The sequence below is a fragment of the Podarcis cretensis genome, assembly GCF_951804945.1.
Source record: "Podarcis cretensis genome assembly, chromosome: 15".
Taxonomy (NCBI): domain Eukaryota; kingdom Metazoa; phylum Chordata; class Lepidosauria; order Squamata; family Lacertidae; genus Podarcis; species Podarcis cretensis.
In genome coordinates, this window is record NC_137185.1 from 1,143,844 (window position 1) to 1,169,079 (window position 25,236).

The following is a 25,236-nucleotide window of genomic DNA, read 5'->3' on the forward strand; positions in this document are numbered from 1 at the left end:
CAAGTGTAAGGAACCGTTTGTGCAACTGCACACCTTTCACACAACACTAGTATGATCTGTTCATTGCGTTACTGTGGACTGGAGGGGGCTGAAGGCCACTGCCCTAGAAACACGTGAGGACCAGGCTCCTGGCTCCGATCGCCAAACAAGGCACGCAAGATGGCCACTCCATGGTCAATACAAAGGGGTCCTGGGAGCAGTCATTTGCGCCAGAATGTATTTCAAAGGACGGGTGGTTCTTGTGGAAGGCTAGATGCTCACTCTTTTCAGATATCCCCCTAAGAAAGGGATCCATTAACCTCAGTTCTATGTGCAGGTAGGAGCAGTAGCAGCTGTTAGCACAAGGGCTATGCCAGAACCTCACTTGCCCCAACAAATCCGTTAATGTGCAGACTCGCCATACCACTGGCTCATTTGGCATTTTGAGAAATGGGGGGTGGGGGGTGGGAGAAGGGAACAGCTCTAAAAAATGAAAATGGGCGGCTGCTGAAAGGAATGGGCACTTGAATCAAGCAATCCATTTTAACCCTCCAATACTGACTACAATTCTTGGCATCATTCAAGAGGGAAACACTGTTAAAACCCCCAAGCCCCTACCCCCTCACCAAGAAGGGTACTGAAAGGCATCACTAAGCATATTACTGCAAGGGATGGAGACTGATGGGGGCCTGGCAGATGCTGGTTGAGTGCTGAAGCATTTCCCACTTTTGAGAGGGTTCAGTAGAGAGCAGTCTGAGGTGCAGAATCTTGACACAGTATTTTATTTATCCAACAGACTCACTGCTCAGCCAGAGGGGAAAGCCCAGATGAAGCTAAAAGGCAAGGAGACAGTTCAGACCAGAAGGAGGGTACAAGGCATTAGCAGAAGGAGGCTGAAGCAGCCAAGGAACAGTTTTTGGGGCCGGAAGGCTTCCCCACAATCCTTTCAGTGTTTTGTCAGCATGTGACCAAAAGGTCTGAGCACAGCTAACAGCGGAGTTGAACTTTGAAAGGAAACAGAGCCGTTAAGAAATGAAAGGGAGCATGGCTTGGTTTTCAAAAAGGTGTTCTAGCTCAACCAGAGTACAAATTTTTGACCCAGTTAGGCAGGCGTCTGCCTTGCTGCTTCCCTGATAAAAACTGTTTCCTCGCAATGCAACAATTAAGCAGACTGAACCACCTCAGATTGATTCAGTGCCCAAGTTTGCGCTCTCTGGGCAGCCGCCAATTGAGACCCACAAATTCTGGTGATGGCCCTCTCCATTTTGATACAGCCAGCCTCTCTTCCATTAAGTAACACTTTTCCTGCTACTTGTTCGGTCTGCAGCTCTTGCTAAACATTTACCAGGGTAAAGTAGCAGTAGTATTTGGCATCATTTTAATTTAGGGTTGTTTTATTTAAGTTTAATGTTAATTCCATGCTGTGTTTCAGTAAGAACAATACAGATCCTGTATCTGTGGCTCCAGTCAGATATCCAGTAGTACAAATTAGCTTCAAGTTACACATACTGAACAAAAGAGGTTGAGCTAGCGAAAAGGGAGGGGGGAGGGAGAGAAAAATATTGAACACACATGCAGGCTTTCAACGCCACCTTCAATGCTAACCTGCTTGGAGGGAAAGTAAAGAGAAGGCAAGAATGAGCAGCCACGGATTGTTGAACCGTTACCAGCACCGTCTGTTGCAGCAACATCATCTCAGCACAGTTGGATTATTTTTTTTTTGCTTTTTGTTTTTTCTTTTACAGCAAAACCACTACAAGAACTGTCCCAATGAAACCGGTAACTCCAAGCTAAACGCCCAATTCTAAACACTCATATAAAATTGTTTAAACAATTATAAAAAATGAAAAATGCCAACACATGCACTCTACAGTGCAAGCCTCTGCTAGAATTCTAATGGCTTCCAGATGTCACCTCCAACACTGACAGAAGACAACACAGGAATGCAGAAAAAGCCTCTATGCAGCCAGTCCGGTTAGTGTCTTAAAAGAAACTGAAAGCTGGCACCAGTAAAATCCACAGACATTCACTCTTGCCTTTTAAAGAACTTTTCAACTGTGTAAAAAAACCAACAGGGTAGGAACCTAAATTCTGGGGCCCATCACAAACGTCAGATCAGATGGTTCCCAGGGACACTGAGGGGCTTATGGGAGTGGGTGCGGTAGAAGGGGGACAAAGATGGGGGTCTCTTATTGGCCTTGATGTCTCACTGGTTCTCATCTTCCACATCCTGCAGCGCTTCTTTACTCTGTTCTTCACCTGGGAAGGAAAACAACAGAATTAGGCCATGGCTGTAGGACAGCAGATCACCCTGTCGTTGAGGCCTCTGCCTGCCAGGATTCACCTACAGAGCTTGGCCCCTCACAGCAGCGGCAGGACAAGTGGGCAGCCCAGCAAGGGGTGCCTGACAGTCACAAGAGCAGCCCCCCCCCGCATTGGTGAAAGCGCAAATGCTGGCCATCAAAACAAGCATCCAAAATAACCAAGTAACTTCTACAGCCAAAAGAAACGCCTTCCTCCTTTCTCCCTAGGACCATGGCTCTTTTTAGTGGCTCCTATCTCTACAGCAACACACTGTTAGTCTACCCTGCAAACCTGCTCTGCAGAAGGCAAACACTGTTTTAATGGTTACTTTGCAACTCCAACACAAGCAGCCTTGTGCCAAAGGTTACAGAAAGGGTTGTTTTGACCAAGGCTGTTCACATGCTTGGCGTTAATTTGGAGCCACCTCCTCAGACTGAAGCATGCAATGAACACAGACTGCTCCACTGCCCTCTGCCACTAACCAGTTGGTGCCTGACCTTACACACACAAGCATGGACCCCTACATCCAAAGCAGAACACGCCTAACATGGATCTAGCCCCAGACATGCAGGACTTGGATCAACCAGAAGAACAAGAAGGCCAAAATGCCATCTGTGCCTCTCCCTCCTGGCACTCCTCTTGCAAGAAGTGGAAGGGATGCGTCACTGCACGTGCCAGGCCCCTTCATGGGGGCCACTGAACTGATAAGCTCAGGGGAGCCCTGGCAGTGCAGAAGTTAAGCTTTGCCATTTTGAGAGGCACAGAAACGTATTGAAAACTGCCTGAAGAGCAAGCACTTAAGGGGGCCTGCCCAGGTCTCCAGAAACCCAATGCCAATGGCCCATATTCAGAACCTATGGGAAGCAGGTGAGCTGGTGCACAGCCCTGAAAGAATCAAGATACGCAAGCAGGACCACGAGCATTAGTGCCAAGGAGGAAAACAGTCACTCCCCAAGTAACCATGAAGACTTACAAAGTAGAGTTTTAGAAAATGAACAGGTGGAGTTCCTTTTAAGAATCTACACAACAGAAAGGGGGGGAAACAGGAGTTAGAGAAAGGCAGCAAATGAGCCCAAGTATAATGTTTACGGAAAGCAGGAGATGGGAATGTGGCAAGCCCAATCTGGCTGGTTAGGAAAGGGACTGCAAAGATACCAGCGCACACAAAAGTCAGGCACACCTGGGAACTGCCACTGTGCACTGATGCTCCCTTTTCACCCTTCACACTTTCTCACAACTCGAACCAATAACTTTTGAGGCAGAATCAGTCATCCTGAAGTGGATTCCTAAGCATGCATCTTTTCCCTGGGTGTCATTTTAGCACACAGGCAGTGACCACTTTAAGCAGGTCTAACTGACACACAATCGCAGACGCACTGGTCTTTTTGGACCCGAAAGAAGACTGGAGTGGGGCAGAGCATGCTTATATGCCCTCCGCTGACGTGCATAGGGGCTGGGAAAGGACACCCCATGTGAAATGCTTGCTGCCTGTATTTCACAATACGGAGGACTACTGAATGAAAAACCAATTAACTTCCCCCAAAAGCAGAAAAGGAGGAATGGATTACCCCTTGCTGCTCTTTTGATACTTCCTTGAGCAGCTGAGGTGGGGGCAGGGCCTTCTGGAAGGTGGCAGTCCACAGGATGACCTTTTGAGTACCCAGTGAACACCTTTTCGTCCTCCCAGGCATTTTTACTGCAACGGGTGCATCTATTTTAGTGATTTGAGATCTGTGCACCATGCAACGCTCCATACTGGTTTTAATACTGGTTGCTGTGATTGCAGTGGTTTTAACTTTTTGCTTTATTATTGTTTAACTATTCTAATTTGGATTTGTTCTGTTTTGTTTACAGTATTTATAGTCCACTCTTCACTAAAAAAAAAAAAAAATTCAATTCCAGAGTGGGTAACAACATAGAAAAATTTATGCAAAAATTACAAAACCATATAAACAATGGTATGTACACAATACAAAAAGCATAAATTTTATGTGTTGCATAAATACAAAGATAGGACATATTAAAATTGATTTTAAAAAGCCCTTCTCTCCTGCTGCCGCCTCACTCCTGACCCAGAAAGGTACTGGACTTTTTAATACTGAGTTGAATGAAAATGAGGGTTGACAGCAACACTTAAGATTTCCCCGAGAAGAGAAATACTGGCTTCACCAGCAAAACCATTTCTGCTAGATGAACCCCACCTTGGTGCTGAATGGTGTGCCTGTGGTAAGACTCGAGGAGTGCTGCAACAGTGAAGAGCTGGGTGGAGAACAGGGTTTTGGAGAGGGGGTCTGTTTTCTAGCTGGGAGTGGAGCGTCCAAGTCTGACAAAACGAAGCCCAAGGCCACCTGTCCTAAAAGCGCTTTTCCTTAATTCTGCCTGGGAAAGAGCCATGTGCTTGCCCCCCCCCCCTTTTAACGTACCAACCGTCCGGAAAAAATAACTGTTGGAATCCAAATCTGGCCAATTTGCTGACTACCTGAGAATGTGTGTGAAAGTATCCCACACCAAATACTACTACAATTATTGCACTGGCATGTGCAGCATGGAGTGCTCCCTGTTTGTGATGAAAAACATCTAGTCCATTTGGGGTAGAGCACCTGACAGAGCACCTGGCCTTGCAAGCAGAAGGCCCCACATTCAGTCCTCAGTGTGTTCAAGTAGGGTCGGAAGACTCCCTGCCTGAAACCCTGCTGAGCTTATGCTAGTCAGCGCAGACATTATCAGATTGGGTGGATCAATGGTTTGACGCAGTATGGAGCTTCTTTTGCTCCTCTCCCCCTCATCACCGGCCTTGGGGATTCTTTTTGGGGGGGGGAGGGGGAGAGTTATCAGCAACAAATGCTGCTTTGTACTCTTGAAAACTTCAGGACCCCTCTGAGCATGCTGGGTGCCACATTAGCTCCACCAGGACTGGCACTCCAACTATTAGTGGCCAGGAGGGTCGGTTTCCTACAGGACCCAAGACAAGGTGCTCAGCTCCATTTCACTTGTTCTGGTTCCATGCGATGCCACCCCACACCTTGTCTGGATCATGTACCAAGCACAAGTGCATTCCCCTCCTTCCAGCCACCAACATTCTGCACTGTTACCAGTTCTGCATTTACCAATGCCAAGTCAAGCTACCAGAACACCTTTCCATCCCATGAGATGAAAGATCTGCCACGTGAATGGTGAAAATTATGATGATGCTTCTTTTTCAACAAAGAGGAAACTATCTGACCACTTTTATTTTGTTGCAGAGGACCAAACGAATGATGGCCAGGCATTCCTGATTTTAAACAGCAGCAAAGTTCCAGCTGGGAAAGTGAATTTTGTCTTTTTCAAAAGACTGATCATAATTCTGAAACTAAAGGTCAGCCCCTATAAATAAACACACCCCGTTATGATGCTGGTGGTCTCAACAGAAACATCTCATGAGATCATGACCATCGCTTTCTTTTCCTCACTTCAATTCACGCTTTGCAACTAGTCTGGGACTGAACAAGTTTCTTCCAGCATTCACAGTTAAACTGAGGGAATCAAACTGCCCGCTATGTGGAACCAAGGCTTCTCCGTGGGACCCCAGCTGACATGTAAAGTTCATGATGGCAACTGGCTGCTTTCTGCCCTCATGGCCTTTTGAACTCTTTTTATCTGTGATGTATTTTGTGGCTTGTCCTTGTTTGCTTTTTAATGCTAGGCCTGGATTCAATATTGAAGTGACTGCATTTCTGCTGCCTTAACATTGTTTCGTACCCAATGTATTTTTGCCTAGAGAAATGTTTTTCTGAGGCAATCAGCAATATGCATAATACAGGCACCCCACCCGTTTGCATGTGCTAAATGTGTGTGCAATAGTGGAGCACGCTAAACCCAGAAGTGACCCAAAAGCATCACGGGGAAGGGGGGGTTGTTTGCAGGCTTTTTCAATGGTTCTTCAAATATATGCAATTTCGCTGATGAGTGAAGGCCTCGGAACATATCTTCTGCGTAAGTGGGGGAGTGGGTTGCTTGTAATGAATTTTAAAATTGTGATTCTCAAACTAAATGCTTGAGGTACATAAGAAAAACCCTCCTCCTGCCTGTCACCCAGAGATGACAACTCACTGCAGTAGCAAATGCAGTCACTGAATGAGCCCAAAACAAGGCCACAGAAGAAGAATGAGAACAAGGCTCACAGGAGTGTAGCTGAAAGGAAAAAGCAAATGCAACCCCAGAAAAACAGTCACATGAGCACATTGAAGAGCTGGAAAAGAAAATGAGGAGTGCTGAGGAAAAGCCCTGCTTGGGCTCCTGACAGTTCCTAGTAACTTGGAGGGCGGAGTAGATGTATGGCACCCTGAACAAGAGCTGCCCTGCTAGAAGGGGAGGCCACAGCAGTCACCCCTCCAACAGCAAATTCAAGTGGCTGAGCATCTATCAATGCAGTGGCTTATACATACTACGGAGATCCTTAGGCACACCTAAGTATGCAAGTATGCAATTAAAAAACTGTGGAAAAACTAAAAGGAAAAGGTAAGTTTTAAAAAATACTTGCAGCTGAGCCCATGGGAAAGGGAAAAGGGTCAACATAAACTGGAAGGCAGACTGTGTCCGTTTATCTATCAATCAATCAATCAATCAATCATTTATGGTTGAAACCTGGAAAAAGACAAGAGACTATCCATGTGTCAGTTGAAAATATGGAGAAGAAGAACTGGAGCATTTCTGGTGTCATGCCAGTAAGAATCCTAGATGGGGAATCAGAACTGAATGTCCTCAAAAATATAAGCATTAAAAGACTCAGCTTTGAGGCTGACAGTCCCAAGGTGCTCAGCTGGGAGGGAGAAAAAGTGTCCCCTATCTCTTCCCTACTTCTTAAATACCGTGGCCCCCACAACGGCCTAACCAATGTGACAGACTTCCTGTTCCAGGCTAGCTGGAACCATGGGGATGCACTGCAACCTTCTGCCCCACTTGCTCTCTCCCATGTTAAGATTAAGGCTGGAGAATCATCAGCTACTCACCGTCACCCTGCATGTCTGAAGTCCATAGTGTCAGGTTATCACGTAACAACTGCATGATAAGTGTAGAATCCTTATAGCTTTCTTCACTCAGCGTATCCAGTTCTGCAATAGCATCATCAAAAGCTGCTTTTGCCAACCTACAAGGAGACAGATGACACAGTGTTCCGAGATACCAGATCTAACAAATCAAAAGAAATTCATGGAGGACAAGGCTAGCAATGGCTCCTAGCCACAATGGTTGGAGGCAGCAATGCTCCTCAATGCCAGTTCCTGGAAACTGTGTGAGGGGAGAGCTGTTGCACTCAAGTCCTACTCGTGGGCTTCCCTTGGGCCACTGTGAGAACAGGAGGCTAGAATAGGTGGCCTCCCTTTAGCTGCAGGGCTCTTATGCAAACCCGCCACTGAGATGCCACTGCCCACTTCTACAGCACTCTCAGGATTCTCTCCACCTTTTGTCTCTCACCAGGGGAGCAAAGTTTTAACCCCCAAAGATGACCAGGGGTGTATGGGCGGGCACACAAGGGCGACCCTTTTGCATGCCTACCTGGCTGCACACTCCAACAGGCCCAGAGGCCCAGAAGCAGTGGCAGCTGCTACACCCACCCACCTGCCCTGACATCTTCTGCTTCTCACCCCTGATCAGAGCTGGAGATAACCTTAAGAACTCTGCTTAGCAGGCAGCACCTCCCCCAAACCCTCCCATGCGGGGGGCTGCTCCTCACCTGCAGGCGCGGTCAGGAGAATTAAGGATTTCATAGTAGAAAACAGAGAAGTTGAGGGCAAGTCCTAGGCGGATGGGATGTGTTGGAGGAAGTTCTGTCATTGCAATGTCACTAGCAGCTTTGTAAGCCACCAGGCTGTTCTCAGCAGCTTCCTTCCTGTCGTTTCCTGTGGCAAACTCTGCAAGATACCTGTGGTAGTCCCCTTTCCTGGGGGCAGGTGGAAGGAAAGAAGAAAACATTGCTTACTTCAACAGCTTACCAGCTGGCATAGCATTCCATATAGAACATTTAAGCAGAAATTTAAATATATAAAATAAATAAATAAATAACCAGCTATGCAAGCTGTTGACTGTAAAGACTGATTTGTTTCTAAGCTCAAATAATACAATTTCCTTTTCTTTACTGATAGTTTTCTGCCTTAAACGTAATCTCCCCCCCCAAAAAAAAAGCATGAAATGTTTGTTACATTATGGTGAAGTAGCTAGTTTACTGTCTGAATAAAGGCAAGGCGTTCATTCATGTCAAACTTAATAAATATAGGAGTATAATTCTATGTGCTAACTAATGCTTGCTATGTTGTTCACAATACATTTTATGTTCTTAACAATATTATACAAGAACGGATGAAAAGTATTACAAATGCTTCCATTTCTCTCCGAACTTCTGCTTCCTTCTGGAGGGGGCAGGAGGAGAACTGTTCATCCCCTCCTGCCCCTGCCTCCCAACATGTTACACCACTAGGGAGGATCCCGTCACCTTTGAGAAGAACCCATTCTACCCACAAGCATCAAAGTTAAGGCACCTTCCCCATTTCACACCTACATTTTATAATAGAAAACCTTGGATTCGCCAGTGTTGGCTGCTGGAATGAGGTGTTTGTCCAGTACGTCCAGAATATCACAACAGATTAGTTTCAATTCAGTCTCAACCTTGGGGGAGAGAGGAAAAAAGAATGGCCAGTTCAGAAAACCTGCTGCCAATGAATAAACAAACAGAACTTTAACAGAATTTTTGAATAATCATCAGTCTCACTCCTGTGGAAAAGTGTGCTGCTTTGCCTTCTAATCCCTGCCTCCAGCCCAGGTAAAGTTTCTGACTCAAGGATTTACCTCCCTCCCCTACAAGCACAAGAGGTATACAAAGTAGGAGCAGAGAGGCCACTTTGCACCCCGTGCCCCACTTAAATGCCCCAGGGGCAGAATGGAGGGTCTGAAGGAAGAGGCCTGCTGGGCTAGCTGTTGTTTTGCAATCCAAGGCAGGGATTGGGTGGGGAGATGCACAAATTTCATCAGGTGTCCCACAGATCTGTAGGGAATTCTTTTTGCCCACTTTTCCCCCAGCTGTTGTTCACAGCGACATCCTTCCACCTCACTCTAATCCCAAAATCTTCAGCTTTCAGAAACAGTTCCCTTATCTGTGTATTCACTGTAGCGCAAATGCATTCCCAACTGATCACTGCAATAGGGTGATCTAAGTTATTCCTAATTTCCCAGTGACCACTGAATGGTTTGCTATTTGATCTAGCAGCTCACCCTAAACTCTTATTTGAATCCAAGGTTGAGACGCTACAGTGGTACCCCGGGGTTTAAGAACTTAATTCCTTCCGGAGGTCCGTTCTTAACCTGAAACTGTTCTTAACCTGAGGTACCACTTTAGCTAATGGGGCCTCCCGCTGCTGCGCAACTTCTGTTCTCATCCTGAAGCAAAGTTCTTAACCCAAGGTACCATTTCTGGGTTAGCGGAGTCTGTAACCTGAAGCGTCTATAACCCAAGGTACCAATGTATCTCCTGTTATGAACTGAATACAACACACAAAGCCCTTTAAAGATCCAGGGAACTTTTCAGAGCTTGGTTTGCCTAAGATGCAAATTCCTCACTGTGCTTCAGTGCAGACTTATGGATGCCCATTGTTAGACAGCTTCATTTCCACAGCACAGAGGCACCCCCATTATTCCCTTACAATCCCAGTTCAAGTGATTCCCATCATCTTTATGCAAAGGACAGCATGCTCGATTGTAGGTATGGGTGCCAAACAAAGGATCCCCCACCCCAAAGATTGTCCACTTGGAACAAAAGGAGACCATTCGGACCTGGTGCTGTGGTGGAATCCACCGGGGGGGGGGGGGTTGCTATTGTGCTCATGTCCTGCTTGCAGGCTTTCCATGGTTGGCCAAACTCTATGCTGCAGCAGTCAATGACAAACTGAATACTTGGCATTATGAGAAAAGGGATGGATATAATACATGCCTTATATATAAACAGATGATTTGTCTGTGCTTGAAATGCAGGTACAGGGCTGGTTGTCTGGTTTCAAAAAGGATATCAAAGCACTGGAGAAGTGGGCAGATCTTCACAAGGAGAAAAGGTTCACACTCCAAGGCTGGTTAACCATTTGTGCTCTTGGCTCCCACAGGGGTTTCCATGATCAGGAGCCAATTGTTGCAATTCCCCCTTTCTCCTGCATGCCCCATAAATACTGCCCCTCTAGAGCCAATGTCAGAAGAAGGAGGAGGGTGCAGAGGAAAAGGGAACCCCCCATTCCCTCCAATTCATAGAAGCTTCCATGTGCAAAGAGACACCATGGGATGCAACCTTTAGAGAGCCGAAAAGCTAAGGAGAAATGTAACAAGTGATGTGAAGGGAGTGGATACTTTTCTCTCCTCCACATAATTCCAGAACCATGATTTGCTCTTTGCTTTGACTTTTATATTGCCCATGGTTTTCATGCAATCATAGACACAGAGCTGAAAGGGGCCCCGAGCATCATCTAGTCCAACACCCTGCAATGCAGGAATATGCAGTTGTCCCATATGGAGACTGAACCTGCAAGTTTGGTATTATCGGAAACCTTGCTCCAACCAACTGAGCTATCCCTGGAGCTTATTAAAGGCTTATTTTATTGTATCAGATGCAACACAATGTCTTTCTGTCTTTCTTTCTTTCTTATTTATTTAATGACACACCATGTGACATTGTTACAGGGCTGCAAATATAAAGAATTAAATTCACAGCCATCCCATAAAACTGGCAGTTGTGTTCAGAAAATGTGTGCTTAACTGGAAGAGGATAGTCATGGGTTTGCTTCTGTGTCCGTTACATTTCAGAAGGTTTTTTTTTATTCCTGGTCGAATGAACGCTTGCCCTGTGCTCTAAGAATCCCATTTCCTGAATCTATTGGGGCTCCTAGAGAAGCATCCAAGGCCAGAAGCCCAACAACCAAATCCACTGTCTTCTAAAAGCAGAAAAGGCATTTCACAAGCAGAGATCGCCTTATTGTTACAGGATTCAGTCTAAGCAAGTAGGATGGGCAGCAACACTCTCCAAGGTGAAGAGATTCTAGTTTCGGGTTCTAGCCCTTTTCTAAGAAGGTCCTTTCTGCCCACCCCGTACCTGAGCATCACTTATCCATCTTTCCCATCCCTTGAAAAAGGTAAACAGCGACTGGGAAGTTTTTGTTCCCAATGGGCTGTTTCAGGGCTTTTTACCCTCTTTGGTAGTTCTGTAAATCTTAACGGTTCCCTCAAACCAGCTGATTTGTCCCTTCTGTGAAAGTTGCGGTTGTTAGTATAAACGCCAGCAACCCTGGTTGATTTGCTACAAAGCTGAGGATGAAATGTGTGCCTGTGATGTAACCAGCAGCCCTAAAGACAGCTCCTCATTCCTCTTTCACATTTATACCCAGCACCTTGACCGGAACAGGCAGAGACCAGGAAGAGGGCAGGTGCCTCAAGAAGCAGCTGCCCAGGTCAAGGAAAGGTCCAAGTGTACCTTGAATGGGACTGAAGAGCGCAAGCAAAACACCAGGGCAAGGTACACACAGTTTTGCTGGCAAAGAGCCCAACAGAACTATGCAGCTGGGATGTTGGGGAGGGAGGGGGATCCCCAAGCTCACCCATGCCTCAGTCTACACTGGGGAAAGTCTTGCTTAATCCCAAACACAGCCATCACACAGAAATCGTGAAGAAACCCTTACCTGAGGGCTACCCTAAACAGCAGGGCTGTGCAGCTGGAGATGTTCCACAATGCAAAACCCACACACTGATGCTTGGAACAACAACAGAGTCTGTGAGCCCCCCCCCCAAACCACTGGACTGTGTTGCATGTAGGGTTGCAAAACCCGCCAGCTGCCCCTCAAGCATCCCAGGGGTCCCTTCTCTTCTGAGAACTCACCATTTGCCGATACTCCCGGATCATCTTCAATTTGTCTTCTCCACCTTTGTTTTCCTCTTTCTGTTCAATGCTGCTGATTATTCTCCAAGAAGCTCTTCTAGCGCCAATTACATTTTTGTATGCAACAGACAGCAGGTTCCTTTCTTCGACGGTCAGTTCAACATCCATCCCAGCTACTTTCTTCATTGACTCAACCATTTCTAAAGAGAGAATAGGTGTGTCTGTGTGTGCTTGAGCAGAGTTGCTCTCCATGCCCTTCATTTTAAAACCATCACCAAACCAGACACAAGCCTGGCTTTGAATTAATGTCAGTCTGGACAAACCTGAGCAGGGGAGGCAGGAGGCAGGCAGCCACTTGCACAACCCAGGACAGCTTCACAGACCTACAAGAACTCAAGTGGTGTGATTGTTATCACCAAAGCACTTTCATTTTGCATCCATTATGCTATTCCAAGGAGCCAGGAAAGGGCGCTGATGAGCTGCACCATTGACGTGCTGAGCTACAAACCACCAGGGCTGTGATTTCAGGTCAGCTACTCAGATTAGATGTACATCATACAACTTTTTCAGCCCTCAAGTGTTCTCCTGTTCATGCACATGTAGCATGAAAACAAAAGATGCCTTCACTACAGTGGATTTATAGACACTGTAGCAAAGAACAATAATCAGAAATGGGGCACAAATATATCAACCAACTCCAAATTGTATCCATATTAAAAGGGAAGCCCAGTTTTTTATGTAAAGCTGCTTTGGGGCAACCATCACATATCACTGGGCACCAGCTGCAGTCAAGATCTGCTATATGATAGAAGATAAGGCATTCCAAGCTATGCTGAGCCAGATGTGTGCTGGAGAACAGTGATGAAAATGACCGGATTGTATTCTGATATCTGTTTATACTGATATTATACTGATATACTGTTTATACTGATATTATGTTTATACTGCATAATTCCTTCTGCTTCCAAAATATAAGTTTCTAAATTTGGAGGGGAAGAGGGCAGAAACAGAAGCATTGGAAAGGCTAAGAAGCAGGGGACAAGAGGTGTTACCTGGCTGCTTTAGCAGAGGAAAGATGAAGAGGCAACAAATGCAGGAACCAAAAGGGGAGAGAGAGACACTAAAAATGCTCAGGAGACATTTACCCAAAAGAATTTAAAGCAATACTGTTATTCAGGCGGGAGTCTTAAAAATATGCTAACGAGTTATGCATGTATGATGTTTCTAGAATTCAGTACAGGTTTTAACCTGAAACACATTGGGCAATGAAGTATATTCAGTGCACCTTCATGGTCTCATGCCCATTTATGCTTAGAAGTTACCCAAACATCTGGGGTTGCCAGGCCACTGCCAAGCAGGGAGTGCCTTTGACCTTATACTGCACTTCTGAAGCTCAGTTTTCAAAATCAGGAAAGGCCTCCTGCTCTGGGAGAACCTCTTGCCTCTTGTTGTTAAGGAAGGAGAGCAGCTGTAACCTGGAAGGGGCAGGGGGAGGGAGAAGAGCACCTGTGATGTTCAGCTCCTGTGGTCTGCAGGGAGCCTTTGAAAGGCAGCCTACCATGCTTTAGATGTACCATGTGAGGTGAAATAAGAAGTCAGCTGAGCCTTAACATTTCAAGCAGACAGGTGAAACGGAACCAGGTCATCACAAAAAACACACAGGCATGCCCAAGAGTGGTAGTCACAAGCTGTTCAGCACTCTAAGCCATTGCCACTTTCCTTTGCCCAAGACGAGGCTACCCAGGCCAGGGATAAACTACAAAGGTGGCGGCTTCAAGGAGCTACAAAGGAGCTAAAGGGCACTTTATGCGAAGACTGCAAAAAGCCGGCTGGGTCAAGCGTTTACAACTCCCAGTGTCCACACGTCACTGCAAATAGCCCAGCTCCTTTTCAATAAATACAGCCTTCCTTGTATTGTAAGCTCAGCCCTCATGGCCAGGATGGGATGGAAACAGGCCACCTAATAGCAAGTGGCTTTCTGCCTTGGACAGCTCCACCCTCCCCTGCTTTGGAGAGGACCTCCCTGCACTGCGATCAATGTGTGCTACCCACAGGAACAAGGGCACCACCCCATACTCTCTGCCCCGTCAAACCTCCCTGCCCCTCAGCATGGAGAAAGGATAAGGGCCAGTGTCACACAAATCCAGGTAAATGCTTACTCCCTACAGGTTGTAAAGCTTAAGGAGAAACTGAGTGTAGCGGAGAGTGTACTTTTGCTTCCGGGTTTCACAGCAGCAGATGCTTTTAAATACTAGAGCAAATGGACCTAAGCAATCCCCACATCTTCAGTTCCCCAGCAAGGGACAGTGATGGCAGCTAAGCAAGCATGCTATTTCCCAGTTACCCCCCCCCCCCGAGATTATCTTCCTGCGAGTCTCAGAATGGTTGTTCCCCCAGCCTAATAACGGGCAGTGGTATTCTAGAAGCCGGCCCCTCTGCTTTCAACGAGGCTTAGCCCCAGGAGAGGAAAAGAGCATGGCGAATACCCAACAATTCCGCCGGTCTTTTCCAAGGGAACACGTTGGGGGGGGGGGAGTGTTCGCTTCAAGTAACCAGCTTGGGGCAAAAAAAGACCCACCTCGGGAGCCCGTCCCCAGTGCGGGGCGCGAAACTGACAGTGCACACACACACACACACACACATCCCGCCAGGCGTTCAGGGGCTGCGGGAACCGGGGAAATGGGTGGACGTAAGAGAGGGAGCCCATTTGCCCGCCCGGAACAAGGAGCCGCGTCGCCCTCCGGCTGGCTCTCCGCCTCCGTCCGCCACGCCCCTCTGCGCCGCCGAGACCTCCGGGAGCCGCCCAGGCCCAGCGTGGGGCTTTTGTCCTCCCGGCAGCCCCCCCTCCCCGCCCAGGAGACCCTCACGCCGCTCCCCCGCCGGCGTCTTCAGCGCCTGTCGCGCGCGGCAGCCATTTTGTGTGCGCCCCCCCACGCCCCGCCGCTTCTCCCTCTGTCGCCGCCGCCGCCTCCCCGCCCGCCCCGTCTTGCCGGCCTGCGCCGCCATTTTGTGCCCGGCGCTCCCCTCCGCCAGCCAGCGAGGCAGCCGCCCGCCCCTCCCTCCGCTGGCCCTTGGTCGCCGCCGCCGCCCTGTTCTGGCTCCCCGGCTAGCTGGCCGGCCTGCTGCCTCCCTCCCTCCGTCCCTTCCGTCCCTCTCCGCCTCCGCCGGCGTCGTCGTCGCCCCCCGCGCGCACCATCGTAGCGTTCGGCCTGCTCGGCGAGCTTGGCCTGGTAGACGAGGTCCTCCCGGTCGTCCATGTCCGTCGGGCGAGGGCGGCGGGGGCTGCGCGGGGCGGATGGAGACCGATGGTCCGGCGGGGGGGGCTCAACCACGATCAGCTCTCGCTGCTCTCCGGGCAAAGATGGCGGCGGCGCCTCCTCCCGCTACATCCGGGCAATCCGGGCCGCGCGCGCAGGCGCACCGCTCTGCTATGCACGCGCGCTCTCCCTCCCTCCCCCCTCCCGTCCATAGCAACAGCGGCTCCCTAGCAACCGCGAGAGCCGCGGCGTCCGCTTCCGCCCTGGCCTCCAGCGGTTGTCCGGCGGGCGGGGCGGACGGCCTCTTCGCGCCACGCAGCGGCTGGCCTGTGGCGTAACGGTTAGAGGGTCGGACTAGGACCCGGGAGAGCAGGGTTCGAATCCGCCCCTCAACCCTGAAACTCATTGCGCGACCTCGGGCCACTCACTGCCTCTCAGCCTAACCTACCTCACAGGGCTGTTGTGAGCTCCTTTGAAGAAAAATGTGCTATATAAATACAATAACTAAAATAAAGCCCACAGGTGTGTCCTGGGGAAGAGCACTCCATTCGGGAGGGGGGCGGCATCTGAGAAGGGGCGCTCTGCATGCATTCTGCATCACTGGTGCGCCTCACAACCCCGCTTGCATCCTTCCCAGGCACACTGGCCGGACCCTGGTCACCCTGCGCAGCCTCCTCCCCATCCCCCCTGCTCAATGGCAATGCAATGTCAGGGAGGAGACTTGCCCCTGCTCTTCTCAAAAGGACTCACACTTTTCCTGTCGGATGCAGGGACGTCTACAAATTTATACAAATATATACTTTGGCAAAGTAGTAAATAACTATTTCTCAAAAGATCTGCTGCCCAGATCTGGGGACACCTTTGTAATGAATAAAGAATTTTAAAATAAAAATAACCAGTTGACTTAATACTGGCAGTCTGGCTTGAAACCTGGTTGGCAGGATAAGTGTGATGGAGAAAGCTTTCCACAAGAGTTGATTTCTGATCTTCATCTGAGGATCACAGGGTGATTTACACAACATAAAGAGCTCAAGAGGGTGGAAAGCCCAATGGCACAAATTTTCAGACTTCCCCGACGTGTATCTTTATAATTCTCATCTGTAAGGCACTCAATGCCAAGGCCTGCCAAGAGGCCCATAGAAACTTTGGACTAGCCCAGTGCACAAGTAGGCTGCAAAGAGGTAGAAATAGCTCAGTTAACAGTGAATATTCGGTACCGTGAGCAGCTGACATGTCCACAGGGAGAAGTTGGTTTGAACTACCCGGTAGTTTATTTGTCAGCTATAGTCTCAATAGCCACAGTGCAATCTAAATTTTCAAGCACATCAAAGCGGTGTCAAAACTCTTATATGCCATGTGAGTTATATATAATTTAAACTGGCAGGAAAACTGAAACTCATCAACTTTGGGGACACATGATGTCCTTTTAATAGCAATTCAATTTGCATCCTACATCTACACAGAAATTGATCCTAATGTGCAAAGCACGTAAGAAAATATTGAGGTACCTTTTCAATTTTGTTACAATCATCCTAGATATCTCACATATCCATACGTCTATATTTTCAAAGCAACGAGTCATGAATACGGTTTTTGCAATTTTTATTTACTTCACGTATTATGCACATGTCAATTACATACTACAAAAAGTAACTGTCAAGAAAGTGTGTAGTGTTATATAATACAGTGGCACATTTTTACATGTTTTTGATTCTTGTTCGCTTACTTAGTATTTTTCATCCAAATGGCATGTTATTAAAGATGATTAAAATACTTGCAGTATTAGGAATTCCAACAGATTAACAAGATTAAACCACAGCAAGTTTTAGTATGAAAGGCTGGGTTTGACTTAGATGGAAGACAGGATACACAGCAGCCCATTCAAAGAGAGTTCAGTATACTGGTGCAAAACTGCACCAAAAAGAACGAAAACAGGGCAGCCGATGGCGGTGCTGTAGTTAGAAACCTTTATGAGTTACGCTAGCTGTAGCACAAGTTAACCACCCAACACTGACCAAGTGATGCAGTCTTAAATCTCTGAAGTAACTAGGAAGGAAGAAGCTTCACTGTGGCAAAGAAAAAGCAGCCTCCGATCTTGTGCAGGAGTTTAATGCCATCTATGCTTCCCTGCCTTCCAGTCTTACTCAGCACCAACATTGAAGCAAATGGAAGTTTGTTTTTTCTGTTCCGTCTCAATCACTGTTGCATTCTTAAACACAGGGACTTTCCCCACACAACTTAAGAGAAGGGGTGGGGGGTCTTCCAGAAGTTGTTGGGTGACAACTCCCATCACCTCTGCACTACTGGGTGGGTTTGCTGGGCTTGACTGGAACTGAATGCCAGCAACATCCAGAGGACTGTTGACTTAGGCACAAAAGCTGGCTCCCTTCCTTCTGCCAAGCTGATCAGTTCCAAACTGAAATGGACTGTAATACCTATATTTTTTATTTAAAAATGCAGCACATCAAGGTTTAATTAAAAATATTGCATTTCTCTGTAAAATACAGTTCCATGACAAAATTTAATAGTGTGAAAGAGGAACTACTAAAATCAACCAAAGCAAAGAAAGGTCTATGGATTTTAAGACTGTAGCATGTACTAAAGCTGTTTAATAAGGAGTTATGTTATCTTACAGGAAATGCTGTAAAAAGAAAAGGGAGGAACTTGCTGAGGAATTGGTCAACTTTACAGAGACAGTCAGGTAGGTCTCAACTATCAAATTCCAGTTAAGGAGCAGAATTAAATAATAATAATCTGCGTTCCCCATAGAAATCCAAGAAGGTTCATGAAGGCAACTGATTGTGTTCACGGCTTGCCCAAGAATTTGGAAGCATGATCTAGATAAAACATGCAACAAGCACCATCAGAAGGAATATTACCTGCCAACCTGAATTATTGATCAGCAAGAGCATTTTGCTAAAACCTGCCTGATGCCGTCACACATCTACAGCCAATTTGCATTACTCTGTAGGCACTGCCCTTTCAACGTAAAGCAATCACACTTAAGCAGAAGTGAAGAACATGACCACTGCAGTGTTCCAGCCCCAAGGGCCTAACACACGGTGGTGTATTCTGCACATGGTCTCTATACTGGGATCCAGCTACTCCACTGCAATGTGTAACAAGAGAACGGCCCACTTATATGGGATCATCCAAAGGACATTTCAGTTCTTTATCCTTTAGGAAGAAAAGCCTTCTTTACAATTGCTGAATCTGGGTGGATGGTTGGATTGTTTAAAAAAGGATTGGGGGGGGGGGAAGCAGCCTGGGAAATATTAGCACAAAAGTTGGATGTTTAAGTAGTGAAAAAGTGAAGGGATAAAAATTAATTTTGTGAATTATGAATGTATTAGAATCAATCCCAAAGCATTTAAGTATTTCCATTAGTTTATTAAAAATAAGATCTTCATGGAGCCATCATGTGAATGCTTTACAAATGGAAACAAACAGACCTAAATAGCAGGTTTTAAAAAAAAGGTTTTGGCATTTTGATTTCTGATGGCAATATTCAGTGCTTATTTTCCGGGGGTACGCAGGGGTATGCACACCCCTAAACATTTTGTGAATCTAACAGGAAAAGAAACTTTTTTTAAAAAAAAAATTGTTTCTTCTCCAGCACGGTGAATCGTCCATTCCGTTGCTACCCCCGATGGCGGCCTCATTTCCTGTCACGGTGTTTCCTGAGTCTCAGACGGAATGAGAGTACCCCTAAACCCCCCCTTTTTTTTTTTTAGAAAAAAAGCACCGGCAATACTTATCTTACTATACTGAATGAATAAAAGCACGCAAAGACTTTGAGGCACTTCCATTCCTTCCTGCAGCGCATCAAAGGTTACATCTGGAGTGTAGTGCTCAGATCTGTAACAGATTCAGCAACTTGTATCGTTACCCATATTAGTGAATAAAGTGCAACAAACATAGTTCTCTGCACTTAGAAGAAGGCCAAACAGTCTACCTAATTTTTTTTAGGTTTTAATCTCTACTTCTGGAATTAAATCAGTAACTTGCTATGCTTGTACTGGAGACTGATTTCTGAAACCCCCTTTCTTGGCAACTCTGGGGAATACCCAAAACGTAGAATAGTTATACAACAGCTAACCCATTCAAATGATGGTAGTTATGCAACAGCTACCCCAGTATCAAAATAGTATGTTTAAACAGTCACCTGCAATGTGCAAATTGTACTTATTATGCAACAAGCAGTAATGATGCAGGAGTTGCAAGTCAAATCCAAAGAGAGGAAATTTTCTTGGGTTAGCAAGTTGTGAGCTTCCTACTTAACCATTCAGGTTTGCTGCCTACAAAGCAATGGGACTGGTAAAGCCATACACAAGAACCCCCTTGAGGTGGCCAAATCCTACTTCCAGCAGGGAGGAGGGGAGGGGAGAGGGGAAGTGATGTCTCTGATTTACCTATCCTTATGTGCCACTTTTGGCACAGAAGCCATTGAGTTTCGTACCCTGAAAACACAAGCCTCTTTTAAGTGTCGGGTCCCAGGGATATTTCAACAATATCAGTGTCTTGCAGAAGCGACACTGCTTTTGACATCTAGGAACAGTCTATGGCAGCTGCAGTGGAACACAGTGTGTTTGTTCCCATCTGTAAGCAGAACCGTTGAGCCATACTCAGCTGAAGTCTTCCTCGGGATTCTGTTGATCGAGCAGCCGGACATGTGTGAACGGGAAGTGTCCTCTCCTGCCATTGCACTCTCCTTCCCACTGGCCACTCATGTTAATCTTGGTGACCTTTACCAGCTCACCGACCTGCAGCCAAGAATGAAAGCACCACCGTTAACAACTCCTTGGACAAGTAGAGTCCACAATTATTTGGTCAAAGTAGTCAGTCACAACACTATACTGAGCCAATAACCCCTTTCCAAAAGCACCAAGGAGAATGGGAAGCAGTGAAATTAAGACACACAACCAGCAAAGCATCAGTGGAGACTCTTGGCTTGACTCTTTCAAGACCACAGAATGGCCTTCCTGGTGCAGCCTGCACAGCTGATTGCATATTTCCGTTCCACTGTGTCCAGGAGAAAACACAAAGCGGCACCATCTCAGGTGCTGCTCAAAAGCAAGTGAAGTCACTTGAAAAAAAATTAAGCTCATTTAACAGGCAGCCTACAATCACAAAAGGTTTCAGGTTTGAACTGGCCCATTTTATTGCTTTCATAAAATCAAGGACCACTCAGTCAAATGATTAACTACATGCAAAGAGCAGAAGGCAAATCCCGCTTGCTGCAGGAACTGAAGATCCCAGCAGGGCTTGGATTTAGTGCCAAATTTATGATCAGTTTGAAAACTACCCGGTGAACCTAAGGAAACAGTGTAGCCTCCCAGTAATATTAAGGAAGTGGAAACAGTAACACTCCCATCAGGCAGGCCTGTCTACGATCAGACTCCTCCCTGGAAGCAGGACAAAGCCTTGCAAATCACCTGGGTCACCTGAAAGATGGAGCAAAGAGCCTCTCCCAAAGCAGCTGCCCTACAAAAGTCTGCTTTGCCATTTACTGCTCCAACCTCTTGCTCTTGAGCAACTGAAGTTAGGGTTTTATCTACTCACATAAGGGAAATGCTGTATGCAGTGGTACCTCTGGTTATGAACTTAATTCATTCCGGAGGTCTGTTCTTAACCTGAAACCGTTCTTAACCTGAGGTACCACTTTAGCTAATGGGGCCTACCGCTGCCGCTACATGATTTCTGCTCTCCTCCCGTTCTTAACCCGAGGTACTACTTCCAGGTTCGCGGAGTCTGTAACCCAAAGTGTTTGTAACCCGAGGTACCACTGTAGTATGAAAGCATAAACCTCTAAGGAGACAGTAGACCTTATTGAACTGCATAGCAGTGTGCTACCCACAACATATGGCATAGCAATCTATTTGCCAAAGCAATGTGTCTAATCAGGCCTTTCAGAAAACTGTATGGATGTAGAGAATCCCCTTGTCTCTGAACAACACAGAATCCTCATTCTTTTGGATGCACAAGCATACAGAATGAAACAATTCTAAAGTTCAGTATTGGCTTCTCCCAGATTTCAGCATAATTAAACCTTTCAGGAAAAAACAAAAGTGGCAATCGCATGCACTAGAGACAGCAGGCAAGCACACCCTGCCTGCCCAAGGGTCCAACATTAGACACGTGTCACATTTTGTAAAGGACCCCTGGATGGTTAAGTCCAGTCGAATTCGACTATGGGGCATGGCACTCATCTCTGCTTTCAGGCCTAGGGAGGCGGTGTTTGTCTGCAGACAGCTTTTCCAGGTCATGTGGCTATTATGACTAAACCAATTCTAGCGCATGGGGCACCGTGACAAGTGCCAGAGACACGGAAACGCTATTTACATTTAGTACTGTAGATGCATAAGGATACAGGACAACATATTGCTGCAAGGTGAGGACTGGCCCCTTAATAGTATGTTTTCACCACTCCTTTCATATATTTTAAACAAAGAATGCATGAAAAGCATGACTACTTTTGATTAACAGCAAAAGGATTCTTAACCTCTTAGGATGCAAGGTTATTTGAAAGAGAAATTGCTTGAACCAATCTCTTTTTGCCCATTATGTACCTCCAAAGCCAAGGCTGTCTTGTCGTAGGCATTAGGGACCCGCTTCTGGATAACCCGGGCAAAAATGGGGCCATTCTGGAGGTTGGGGAGCGGAGTGTTGATGCTGGGCTGGGCATAGGGACCTGGTTCCGGCCCACCCAGTGGCTGTGGGAGCGCACTATCCTGGTTACCTCCAATTGGAGCAGATACTGAAGCAGAGGCAGGTCTATACTTCTCGACGTATGGAACAGGGATCATCCCTCGCTTGCCTTCGCTGTCTTCTGCATTCCACCACTGCTCTTCAGGCTTTTCCCGGATTCTCAGTATGTCTCCTTTTTTAAATGGAAGATCTTCCTCATCATTGCCATTAAAGTCAAAGAGAGCACGCACATACTCAGCCTCTTCCTGCCTCAGCTGCACATCACTGTTATGTTTGGATTTTGAAACAGGTTCTATCAAGGTTGTAGTGTCCAAGTAGTGTATTTTGTAGAACTCCAGTAAAGCTGGCAGGGAGTCAAACTCTTGGTCCCCTATTCGAAACCTAGGAGGATTATTTGACCCTGGGAGTAGGAGGGGAGAAAGAAAACTACAGATTACTTACTCCAGAAACTATGAGCATGGCCAAAGAGATAACTCTGACTGTAACTAGCTTTCTTTCAGTACAATCAACTTTTCAATTTGTGACTGTCTTAAGTATTTAGTTTATATGCAACCATCTAAAAGCACTCTTTTTTACTAAGTCAGTGTTTAAAAATATCTAATACCTCATTGTAAAAGCAAACAGAAAAACTCTCCAGTGTTATGGAGGGTCACCACACAAATGTGCCTTGTCCTGCATCCTCAAAGCAAGCATCACTTGGGCAATCTTCTCTCCATAATGGAATGCATTATGGAGAGAATGCATGCATAAAGTTGTGCATTCAATTTACAGGGCACCATCTGAGCCCCAACCACCAAAGTAACCAAGCCAAGCGATTTTACAGCACTGTCAACAAACACTTGATTGCAAACTCGGCAACTGCTGCTCTTCCAAAAGATTTCAAAGGCGCTTCATGCCTTTAAAGCAGGTGCAGGTGAACCTAGCAAGCAGCAACAAACCCAACACTGGAACTTTGAAACAATTATAAAAAGCCAAGCGTAGGAGCAGCGCACATCTTTTCGGGGGCCAATCGCAACAGCAGGAAGTTCCCAGGAGAAAGCAAGGAATCAGAAACATTGCTGGCTGGAGCGAGGCAGGATCCTCTCGCGGACCGTCTGGTCGCTCCTAATTTTTTGTGGGGGGGGGGGGGTAGAGAAGAGCGAAGGTGGAGTCAGGAAGGCTAAAGTTCCCTCTCTCCCAGTATATGTACAGCTAACCGAGGACGGGGTCCACCCCGTCTCAGGCCAAACGCAGGCGCGGCCTAGCCCGCCAGGAAACCGAGGAGGCTTCGGTCTGCTGAAGCAGCCTCGTGCTGGGGCAGCCCCGCCCAAGGCAGCGCCCGAAAAGGCCTCCCTCCGCGCCCGCTGGAGCTGCAGGCCCCTCGCCCACAGAAAGGGGCGGAGGAGGGGGAGGCCGGCCCCGGGGCCCCCGCTCCTCCCTGGGCGCACCTTGGCTGTTGACGATGTAGTGGGAGACGCGGGAGCTCTCGGAGACGGAGAGGACGAAGTCTCCGGGGATGCTGCTGGAGTCCCGCACCAGGAAGGTGCCGTGGCGCTGCCCCTGCAGGAGCCCCACCGCCTCCACCCGGTTCAGGCGGCCCCAGTACCAGCTCGCCTGGTCCTCCGCGTCGAACTGCCCGGCCATGGGCGCCGCCTCGGGCCACCGCCGCACCAGCAGGAGCAGGAGGGGCCGCAAGCCCGGCCGCCGCCGCCGCCGCCGCCGCTTCCCTCCCCCCGCCCTCCAGCCGCCCAAGATGGCCGCCGCCGCGCCTCACCGCCCGGAAGTGACGGTGAGCTCGACCGGAAGCCCTCTGAGCGGGGGGGGGAAGAGGAGAGAGAAGATCCTGCTGAAGCGTCATAGCTCTGCGTCACGGCCGGGGGCTTAGAGCTAGGCAAAGAAAGAAGGGTATCTGACAACCCGGAGAAGGAACTTCCGGAAGCGGAGAGTCTTGCAACTTACGTCACTGCCCCGAAAGCTCCTCCCCCGGGGCGCGGGGGCAGCAGATCTTCCAAAGGGGGCAGCTCTGAGGGCCCGAGGGGGCCGCGCCCCCCCATAAAACATTTGGGGGGGGGCCCCCAAGTTGATGGGCATTACTATTCAAATAGTGTGCGTGCACCACCAGCGGCGTAGCGTGGGTTGTCAGCACCCGGGGCAAGGCAAGTAATTTGCGCCCCCTAACCCAGGGCAAGGCAAGTAATTTGCGCCCCTAACCCCTAACCTGCCGTCGCTGCCAGCTTCTTCTTGCTGCTGCCTGGGCTGGGGTATTTACGGTAAGATAGCCACGGCGGCAGCAGTGGGTCCGTGTCAGGTGATCTGAGGCAAGTTGCCGCTGGCGCTGCCGGCCAAACGACGCCGCTTGCCCGGAGGAGGAGGAGGGCAGAGAGGCAAGGAAAATGCAACATGGCCCAGCAGCTGCTGCAGCAGTGGTGGCGTCGGGGCTGTGAGGAGGGGCTGCCTGGCGCGCCCTCCGCAGCCCTGATGCGCGGGGATCGCAGCGAGCACTGAGAGCCGCTGCCTGCCGGACGCCTTCAGCCCGGACGCGCGCACAGCTCGTCGGTTCCGCGAGACATGGGGCTCTGCTACAACCTGCGCCCGAGGCTCTTCGGCGATTCCGGAGGCGGCGAGCGCACCCCCCCAGATGTTGCGCCCGGTGCAGCCGGCCCCCCCTGCACCCCCCACGCTACGCCACTGTGCACCACATCCTGTGATTGATTATACGGGGCAGTGCTTACCAGCCCCCCCCCCAAATATTTTATTCACGATGGCATAATAATAATAACAACAACAAATTTTTGTTTATATCCCGCCCTCCCCAGCTGAAGCCGGGCTCAGGGCGGCTAACAACAATAAAATAATACAACTTTCTAAAATCATTTCATTATAAAATTAATTCAAATCAAATTGAATAATAATAAATCCCTAAGATCTTTATGACGTAGCTGCCAACTATGATAGCGGAAAGTGGTGCCTCCACGGCCAGGAGCAGTTTATCTCCTCCTGCCTGAGACAAGGTTTGTAGTTGCCCCTTTGTGAATAGGGTTTTATGGATTGTAAATGTTTTATTGATGATTTGTTAAATTTTAGGTATGATTTATGCTGTATTTCTAATGCTCTATAATGCTTTATCAT

At 47.9% G+C, this 25,236-nt stretch overlaps 2 protein-coding genes and 1 long non-coding RNA gene across 5 annotated transcripts; all 3 read right to left on the reverse strand.

Moving 5' to 3' along the window:
* Positions 1 to 738: 738 nt before the first annotated feature.
* YWHAE (tyrosine 3-monooxygenase/tryptophan 5-monooxygenase activation protein epsilon) lies at positions 739 to 15,562 on the reverse strand. Of its 2 annotated transcripts, XM_079955871.1 has the most exons (7): positions 15,357 to 15,562; positions 12,164 to 12,363; positions 8,816 to 8,922; positions 7,994 to 8,200; positions 7,272 to 7,408; positions 3,257 to 3,302; positions 739 to 2,238 (listed from the first exon to the last, which is right to left on the reverse strand). In XM_079955871.1, exons 1-6 carry the CDS (start codon positions 15,418 to 15,420, stop codon positions 3,295 to 3,297), a joined length of 723 nt encoding a protein of 240 aa, XP_079811997.1. In that variant the 5' UTR covers positions 15,421 to 15,562; the 3' UTR covers positions 739 to 2,238; positions 3,257 to 3,294. The 2 variants fall into 2 exon arrangements, with proteins under 2 accessions (XP_079811997.1, XP_079811996.1); XM_079955870.1 differs by lacking the exon at positions 3,257 to 3,302 and having other exon boundaries at positions 15,357 to 15,560.
* On the reverse strand, positions 12,768 to 14,997 carry LOC307204323. The gene is made up of 2 exons (XR_013833582.1): positions 13,109 to 14,997; positions 12,768 to 13,073 (listed from the first exon to the last, which is right to left on the reverse strand). It is a non-coding gene; the product is annotated as an uncharacterized lncRNA (long non-coding RNA).
* Positions 15,563 to 17,005: 1,443 nt separating the features above from the next.
* CRK (CRK proto-oncogene, adaptor protein) lies at positions 17,006 to 23,824 on the reverse strand. Of its 2 annotated transcripts, none has more exons than XM_079955845.1 (3): positions 23,556 to 23,824; positions 22,160 to 22,528; positions 17,006 to 20,183 (listed from the first exon to the last, which is right to left on the reverse strand). In XM_079955845.1, exons 1-3 carry the CDS (start codon positions 23,749 to 23,751, stop codon positions 20,176 to 20,178), a joined length of 573 nt encoding a protein of 190 aa, XP_079811971.1. In that variant the 5' UTR covers positions 23,752 to 23,824; the 3' UTR covers positions 17,006 to 20,175. The 2 variants fall into 2 exon arrangements, with proteins under 2 accessions (XP_079811971.1, XP_079811970.1); XM_079955844.1 differs by having other exon boundaries at positions 21,990 to 22,528; positions 23,556 to 23,815.
* Positions 23,825 to 25,236: the final 1,412 nt, after the last annotated feature.

What these genes read in the sequence shown, in the direction of transcription:
- YWHAE (XM_079955870.1), bottom strand. Translation starts at nt 15,420, where the DNA reads ATGGACGACCGGGAGGACCTCGTCTACCAGGCCAAGCTCGCCGAGCAG. An exon ending in AAGGTTTTCTATTATAAAAT is followed by an intron (nt 8,201 to 8,815) that starts GTAGGTGTGAAA and finishes ACCTGCCCCCAG; the next exon opens with GAAAGGGGACTACCACAGGT. An exon ending in TCTCCTGACCGCGCCTGCAG is followed by an intron (nt 7,409 to 7,993) that starts GTGAGGAGCAGC and finishes GTCTCCTTGTAG; the next exon opens with GTTGGCAAAAGCAGCTTTTG.
- CRK (XM_079955844.1), bottom strand. Translation starts at nt 23,751, where the DNA reads ATGGCCGGGCAGTTCGACGCGGAGGACCAGGCGAGCTGGTACTGGGGC. An exon ending in CTACATCGTCAACAGCCAAG is followed by an intron (nt 22,529 to 23,555) that starts GTGCGCCCAGGG and finishes TCCTACTCCCAG; the next exon opens with GGTCAAATAATCCTCCTAGG. An exon ending in AGACAGCCTTGGCTTTGGAG is followed by an intron (nt 20,184 to 21,989) that starts GTACATAATGGG and finishes TCTTGGCTGCAG; the next exon opens with GTCGGTGAGCTGGTAAAGGT.